Here is a 9026-nt window from a genome sequence, read left to right as displayed (position 1 = left end):
TGTGATCTTACCTGTTGTACATGCTACTTTACTGTGATCTTACCTGTTGTACATGCTCCTTTACTGTGATCTTACCTGTTGTATATGCTACTTTAATGTGATCTTACCTGTTGTACAAGCTCTTTTACTCTGATCTTACCTGTTGTACATGCTCCACTGTTGTGATCTTACCTGTTGTACATGCTCTTTTACTCTGATCTTACCTGTTGTACATGCTCCACTGTTGTGATCTTACCTGTTGTGCATGCTCCTTTACTGTGATCTTACCTGTTGTACAAGCTCCCACAGACGCCCAGGTGTAGCCACCACCACCTCTGGACACTTCTTCATGACTCTTAGCTGTTTCTCCATGGACAGGCCACCCACAACTGTGACCACCTGCAACAAACCATACTTACTCTGAAGCTGTATCAAGAGGGTTGTTGACTGGTTAACAACATGTTTTACACAAGAACCTTGTCAATTTTTCTAGCCAGACTTTAGACAATAAAAAGACCAGAATTACTGTGATTTGAAAATTTTGGATTCATAAATCTAAAACATCTTTTTGAATGATAAGGCGGCAATACTACCATGACAAGTTTCCTTTGTATAGTTGTAATCTAGCATGTACTTAAATCATTATCTAACTTTCCTGCTACTGTAGATAAGACTTGGCTTTAACACAAGGTAGGTATCGCTAGAAGTAACTGTAAAATACGTTCTTTACATTCACTTCACATAATGTTTTTGATTATTAATACTTGACATATTGCATATTGTCGCCTTATCATTCAAAACTTGACTCTCACTGACCTTGATATCAGTATGCCTGATGATACGGAGGAGGTGGTTCTTCACCTGTACTGCCAGTTCACGTGTTGGCTCCAATATAAGGGCCATCGGTGGTTTCTGAGGATACTTTGGTGTCTTCACTGGCTCAAACTGCCCCAGGAGACTTGGATCAATATCTGAGAAGTCAGCGTCATCTATCACCTTCACACATCCAAATCCATCACCCTAGGAAAAAATATATTTATAAATACAATCGGAAAATTTAAACTTATTGCTTGTACAAGAATATTTTTGCATCCCATTTATTTATACACGTAACTTTTGTGGATTGTACCAGTACTTTAAATAATCATTCAGGGATCTACCTAAAAGAAAGTGCAATTTAAGAAACCTTCAACTTAATTTAACATTAATTCTTATCCTTTAATCTGACAGTAAATGTTTTGCTTTCCTGAGCTGAATAGTCCTCCTGAGAATTCAAATATTGTTAATAATCATCTAGTATCCTTGAATCAATCTGTACTCCTCTGGTACTGATCTGTACTCCTCCGGTACTAATCTGTACTCCTCTAGTACTGATCTGTACTCCTCCGGTACTAATCTGTACTCCTCTAGTACTGATCTTTACTCCTCTGGTACTGATCTGTACTCCTCCGGTTCTAATCTGTACTCCTCTAGTACTGATCTGTACTCCTCATGTACTTATCTGTACTCCTCTAGTACTGATCTGTACTCCTCTGGTACTGATCTGTACTCCTCCGTTACTTATCTGTACTCCTCCGGTACTGATCTGTACTCCTCTTGTACTCCTCTAGTACTTATCTGTATTCCTCCGGTACTAATCTGTACTCATCTAGTACTGATCTTTACTCCTCTGGTACTGATATGTACTCCTCCGGTACTAATCTGTCCTCCTCTAGTACTGATCTTTACTCCTCTGGTACTGATCTTTACTCCTCTGGTACTGATCTTTACTCCTCTGGTACTGATCTGTCCTCCTCTGGTACTAATCTGTACTCCTCTAGTACTGATCTGTACTCCTCTAGTACTTATCTGTACTCCTCCGGTACTAATCTGTACTCCTCTGGTACTGATCTGTACTCCTCCGGTACTGATCTGTACTCCTCTGGTACTTATCTGTACTCCTCCGGTACTTATCTGTACTCCTCCGTTACTTATCTGTCCTCCTCTGGTACTTATCTGTACTCCTCCGGTACTTATCTGTACTCCTCCGTTACTTATCTGTACTACTAATCTGTACTCCTCTGGTACTTATCTGTACTCCTCCGGTACTTATCTGTACTCCTCCGTTACTTATCTGTACTACTAATCTGTACTCCTCTGGTACTTATCTGTACTCCTCCGGTACTTATCTGTACTCCTCTAGTACTGATCTGTACTCCTCCGTTACTGATCTGTACTCCTCTGGTACTGATCTGTAATCATCTGGTACTAATCTGTACTCCTCTGGTACTGATCTTTACTCCTCTGGTACTTATCTGTACTCCTCTGGTACTAATCTGTACTCCTCTGGTACTGATCTTTACTCCTCTGGTACTGATATGTACTCCTCCGGTACTGATCTGTACTCTCCTCTAGTACTGATCTGTACTCCTCTGGTACTGATCTGCACTCCTCTGGTACTGATCTTTACTCCTCTGGTACTTATCTGTACTCCTCTGGTACTGATCTGTACTCCTCTAGTACTAATCTGTACTCCTCTAGTACTGATCTGTACTCCTCCGTTACTTATCTGTCCTCCTCTGGTACTTATCTGTACTCCTCCGGTACTTATCTGTACTCCTCCGTTACTTATCTGTCCTCCTCTAGTACTGATCTGTACTCCTCCGTTACTTATCTGTACTCCTCCGTTCCTTATCTGTACTCCTCTGGTACTGATCTTTACTCCTCTGGTACTTATCTGTACTCCTCTGGTACTAATCTGTACTCCTCTTTTACTGATCTGTACTCCTCCGTTACTTATCTGTACTCTAGTACTGATCTGTACTCCTCTGGTACTAATCTTTACTCCTCTAGTACTGTTCTTTACTCCTCTAGTACTGATCTGTACTCCTCTTGTACTGATCTGTACTCCTCCGTTACGTATCTGTACTCCTCTGGTACTTATCTGTACTCCTCTGGTACTAATCTGTACTCCTCTGGTACTAATCTGTACTCCTCTTGTACTGATCTGTACTCCTCCGTTACTTATCTGTCCTCCTCTGGTACTTATCTGTACTCCTCCGTTACTTATCTGTACTCCTCCGTTCCTTATCTGTACTCCTCTGGTACTGATCTTTACTCCTCTGGTACTTATCTGTACTCCTCTGGTACTGATCTGTACTCCTCTGGTACTGATCTTTACTCCTCTGGTACTTATCTGTACTCCTCTGGTACTAATCTGTACTCCTCTGGTACTGATCTTTACTCCTCTGGTACTTATCTGTACTCCTCTGGTACTAATCTGTACTCCTCTTGTACTGATCTGCACTCCTCCGTTACTTATCTGTACTCCTCTGGTACTTATCTGTACTCCTCTGGTACTGATCTGTACTCCTCCGGTACTGATCTTTACTCCTCCGGTACTGATCTTTACTCCTCTGGTACTGATCTGTACTCCTCTGGTCCTGATCTGTACTTGGTACTGATCTTTACTCATCTAGTACTAATCTGTACTCCTCTGGTACTGATCTGTACTCCTCTGGTACTGATATGTACTCCTCTGGTACTGATCTGTACTCCTCTGGTACTAATCTGTACTCCTCTTGTACTGATCTGTACTCCTCCGTTACTTATCTGTACTCCTCTGGTACTTATCTGTACTCCTCCGTTACTTATCTGTACTCCTCTAGTCCTGATCTGTACTCCTCCGTTACTTATCTGTACTCCTCCGTTCCTTATCTGTACTCCTCTGGTACTGATCTTTACTCCTCTAGTACTGATCTGTACTCCTCTGGTACTGATCTGTACTCCTCCGGTACTAATCTTTACTCCTCTAGTACTGATCTTTACTCCTCCGGTACTAATCTGTACTCCTCTAGTACTGATCTGTACTCCTCCGGTACTAATCTGTACTCCTCTGGTACTGATCTGTACTCCTCTAGTACTGATCTGTACTCCTCTGGTACTGATCTGTACTCCTCTGGTACTGATCTTTACTCCTCTGGTACTGATCTGTACTCCTCCGGTACTAATCTGTACTCCTCTGGTACTGATCTGTACTCCTCTAGTACTAATCTTTACTCCTCTAGTACTGATCTGTACTCCTCTGGTACTGATCTGTACTCCTCTGGTACTAATCTGTACTCCTCTGGTACTTATCTGTACTCCTCTAGTACTAATCTGTACTCCTCCGGTACTAATCTGTACTCCTCTAGTACTGATCTGTACTCCTCTGGTCCTGATATGTACTCCTCCGGTACTGATCTGTACTCCTCTGGTCCTGATCTGTACTCCTCTGGTACTGATATCTGCATCATCTCATTCTCAAGTACGTATTGTACCTAAAGAATTCATGGAAATGATTAAGAACACAGCTTGTAGATCATAACTTACTTCAACCAATTCCTCCTCTTCCTCACTCCCTAATTCCTCTTCATCATTTTCGTCCTCACTTATATCAACCTCCTCTGTGTCATCCTGTTCCACTTCTTCCTCCTCGTCATCTTCATCAGATGTCTCAAACAGCAATTCCTCTTCACTTTCTTCACCAGAATCTACCATTTCGTTATCCGATTCATTGTCATCTTCATTGTCTATTTCATCATTCATTTCATCATTCATTTCATCCTGCGGTTCTATGTCCGAGCCGCTGCCACACTCTTCTTCCTCGACACCCTTTTTCTTCCTGTTTTCCTGTTCCTGTTTCACTCTTAAGATCTTGTCTATCAATGGGATACCAAACGCTAGAGTCTTGCCACTTCCCTAGAATAAAACAAATCAGATATAAAACTTAATGTTCGTTTATATTTATTCTTCACAACAACAAACCCCAAAGACCTGTGGACATGAAAGTTCAGAAAGAATCCCATTATAGATTAATAAGGTAGTCCAGAAAAAGCATGAAATTTATGTTGTATTCATTTATTATTTATTTCAATGTTCATGAGAAAATGCCTTGTCAGAAGACCCAGCTTTGTACTTCTATCACCAGTACTGTGATGAACTGTAATTGAATGGTACATGTAAATTTGTATATATCTTTCATTTTTCATTTACATACAATTTTGTTTAACATTGTACATCTTAACATTACCAGGGGAAATAGGTAATTTATTGATAGTGGATGGTTAATAGTGGATGGTTAATTGTAGTTTTTAATTTTGATTTGTTCACTTCAATGTTACATATATAACCATGTAATATTTACTTGGCGAAAACTAAAATGTTTCAGGGAAAATAAAAGTTATGACAGGAATTGACAGTCAGCGTGAACTAAGTGGTAGATTCATCAGGTCATCTTCCTTTACAGTCGGATTATATTTATGTGATTAATAAACAATGTGGGCAAAGTAACACTTTAATTGTTTTGCACCATCTTCCATGTGAACGCATACTTATGTAGCTGGAGAACATCTACATATATGTAACATGTCTACACACTTACAGTTTCAGCAGTTACACATTAGTATGTACCATGTCTACAAACTTACAGTTCCAGCAGTTACCCATTAGTATGTACCATGTCTACACACTTAGATTCACCAGTTACACATTAGTATGTACCATATCTAAACACTTACAGTTCCAGCAGTTACACATTATTATGTAACATGTCTACACCCTTACAGTTTCAGCAGTTACACATTATAATGTACCATGTCTACACACTTACACTCCTCTAGTACTGATCTGTACTCCTCTAGTACTTATCTGTACTCCTCCGGTACTAATCTGTACCCGGAGCAGTACAGATCAGTACCAGAGGAGTAAAGATCAGTACTAGACTGCTGAAACTGTAAGTGTGTAGTCATGTTACATATATGTAGATGTTCTCCAGCTCCACACTTACAGTTCCAGCAGTTAAACATTATTATGTACCATGTCTACCCTCTGGTACTGATCTGTACTCCTCCGGGTACAGATTAGTACCGGAGGAGTACAGATTAGTACTAGAGGAGTAAAGATCAGTACCAGAGGAGTACAGATTAGTACTAGAGGAGTAAAGATCAGTACCAGAGGAGAACAGATAAGGAACGGAGGAGTACAGATAAGTAACGGAGGAGTACAGATCAGTACCGGAGGAGTACATATCACTATAAGTGTGTAGACATGGTACATAATGATGTGTAACTGCTGAAACTGTAAGTGAGTAGACATGGTACATACTAATGTGCAACTGCTGAAACTGTAAGTGTGTAGACCTGGTACATACTAATGTGTACCTGCTGAAACTGTAAGTGTGTAGACCTGGTACATACTAATGTGTACCTGCTGAAACTGTAAGTGTGTAGACCTGGTACATACTAATGTGTAACTGCTCAAACTGTAAGTGTGTAGACATGTTACATATATGTAGATGTTCTCCAGCTACACACTTACAGTTCCAGCAGTTACCCATTAGTATGTACCATGTCTACAAACTTACAGTTCAAGCAGTTTCACATTAGTATGTACCATGTCTACGCACTTCCAGTTTCAGCAGTTACACATTATTATGTACCATGTCTACACGCTTACAGTTCCAGCAGTTACACATTAGTATGTACCATGTGTACACACTTACAGTTTAAGCAGTTACACATTAGTATGTACGATGTCTACACACTTACAGTTCCAGCAGTTAAACATTAGTATGTACCATGTCTACAAACTTACAGTTCCAGCAGTTACCCATTAGTATGTACCATGTCTACACACTTAGTTTCAGCAGTTACACATTAGTATGTAACATGTCTACACACTTACAGTTTCTGCAGTTACACATTAGTATGTACCATGTCTCCACACTTACAGTTTCAGCAGTTGCACATTAGTATGTACCATGTCTACAAACTTACAGTTCCAGCAGTTAAACATTAGTATGTACCATGTCTACACACTCACAGTTCCAGCAGTTACACATTATTATGTACCATGTCTAACACATTATTATGTACCATGTCTAACACATTATTATGTACCATGTCTAACACATTATTATGTACCATGTCTACACGCTTACAGTTTCAGCAGTTACACATTAGTATGTAAAATGTCTACACACTTACAGTTTCAGCAGTTACACATTAGTATGTACCAGGTCTACACACTTCCAGTTTCAGCAGTTACACATTATTATGTACCATGTCTACACACTTAGTTTCAGCAGTTACACATTAGAATGTACCATGTCTACAAACTTACAGTTCCAGCAGTTACACGTTGTTATGTACCATGTCTTCAACACATTAGTATGTACCATGTCTACGCACTTCCAGTTTCAGCAGTTCCACATTATTATGTACCATGTTTACACACTTACAGTTCCAGCAGTTGCACATTAGTATGTACCATGTCTAGAAACTTACAGTTTCAGCAGTTACGCATTATTATGTACCATGTCTACCCACTTACAGTTCCAGCAGTTACACATTGTTATGTACCATGTCTACACCCTTACAGTTTCAGCAGTTACGCATTATAATGTACCATGTCTACACACTTACAGTTCCAGCAGTTACACATTGTTATGTACCATGTCTTCACACTTACAGTTTCAGCAGTTACACATCATTATGTACCATGTCTACACACTTACAGTTTCAGCAGTTACACATTATTATGTACCATGTCTACATACTTACAGTTTCAGCAGCTCCAACTATGTCCAGTCGGTCTCTAATAGCGTGTGGTATGGCGAGGGTCTGTATAGGGGTGGGTACAGCAAATCCATCCTGTTTTAGTGCAAGCAGCACTGGAGCTGGTACATGCATATTCTTCCACGCAGCCATATCTGTCATATAATACACAAACCATCATCATGTTAATAAGTAAAGAGGGATCAGTTTGGTCATCAGATGTATCATTGATATCATTTCAGCTAAAATGTATAGTTAATGTACCAATACAAAAACTCAGAATAAAAGTTATCCCATTTCAATGCTATTTATAGAACATTTTCACAGTCAAGAATTACTCAGTAAGTCTGTTAAATCTGTTTTAATTAGCCCATTATTATCATGTTATAATTCAATACAAAACAACAAGGTAAACAACATTTATGTTATCAATGAAACATATTTATTATTACACTGTAATTTTGGTACATTTTATACTGCTTTGGTGAGCGGGTGATTACAACACTGACAGTGTTGATCGTGACTTATGGTATTATAGTACTAGTTATATTATTCCATTTCAAGCTTCATAAGCATGCTTGACACAGTCAGAAAGTAACCTGAAATTGCTTTGACACACGGTACAGAGAAACTCGATGTTTTGAAACATTGCATTCAGACAATAAACCAAAACAGATTTTTTTTTAAATTCAGCAATTAATTATACCTGTAACAGAGACTTTCTCTTGAGGCTTGTTTTCATTTTCATCTTTTCCCTCTAGATCTGGTACCACAGGTTTATCAGCCTTCTTTTTCTTCTTTGGACTTGGTCCTTCTCCTGAAAATAAACATCCAGGATTGTTTGTTAAAATTGTAAAATTGATTTGATATAAAACATTTATAATTGAAACGAACATACCAACGAGAGGCCCAGAGGGAACTCATTTGTATTTTTTAGCAATTACAGAAATAATTTCACTAATAGTCATAATAATTTCCTAACTTTAGATCCATGACACCATACCAAAGGAGACAACACCTTCCTTTATACAGTTTAACATTTCTTTTCTGGTTCTGAGGATTCTTTAAAGGGCCTGGTCGGGGAAAAAAATACAAAATAAATAGGTCTTAATGCGTTCTCTGGTCTTCCAAAAGTTATACCACGTCAATATGATGGTCGAGTTCTGCTTGCAATGTCCAGTTTTGACCACTGAAATCTGGGGGAAGCCCCGCGTAAATTTAGCACAGATCTATTTATATATGTCACGTGGTTGTTTCGAAAGTGAGGCAGTGAAGATAACAACAATAGCACGCCGCCATGTGCCATGTCGGACTCAACTAGCGGACAAGACAGCAATACTATACGTAAATAATTGTTTTCAAAGGTCATGTATGATGCAAGTGTAGTATTCCTACCTATATGTTGTTGTTATATATAACGGTATTGATACCTCGTGCCTGTCATGACTTTTGCATGCATCTTTTTCTTTCGCC

At 39.2% G+C, this 9026-nt stretch overlaps 1 protein-coding gene across 1 annotated transcript in view; it reads right to left on the bottom strand.

Annotated features, from left to right (window-relative positions):
- Window positions 1-9026, bottom strand: part of LOC110463535 (ATP-dependent RNA helicase DDX24-like) — a 23848-nt gene that overhangs the window by 10031 nt on the left and 4791 nt on the right. The window contains exons 3-7 of the mRNA XM_021518187.1: window positions 8260-8370; window positions 7560-7708; window positions 4330-4698; window positions 796-999; window positions 268-378 (exon numbers count right to left, since the gene is read on the bottom strand). Coding sequence (XP_021373862.1) covers window positions 268-378; window positions 796-999; window positions 4330-4698; window positions 7560-7708; window positions 8260-8370 — 944 coding nt within the window. The remainder of the gene's footprint in view (window positions 1-267; window positions 379-795; window positions 1000-4329; window positions 4699-7559; window positions 7709-8259; window positions 8371-9026) is intronic.

The sequence above is a fragment of the Mizuhopecten yessoensis genome, unplaced genomic scaffold (genome assembly GCF_002113885.1).
Source record: "Mizuhopecten yessoensis strain PY_sf001 unplaced genomic scaffold, ASM211388v2 scaffold10915, whole genome shotgun sequence".
Classification (NCBI taxonomy): domain Eukaryota; kingdom Metazoa; phylum Mollusca; class Bivalvia; order Pectinida; family Pectinidae; genus Mizuhopecten; species Mizuhopecten yessoensis.
This window is presented reverse-complemented; position numbering and strand designations above follow the sequence as displayed.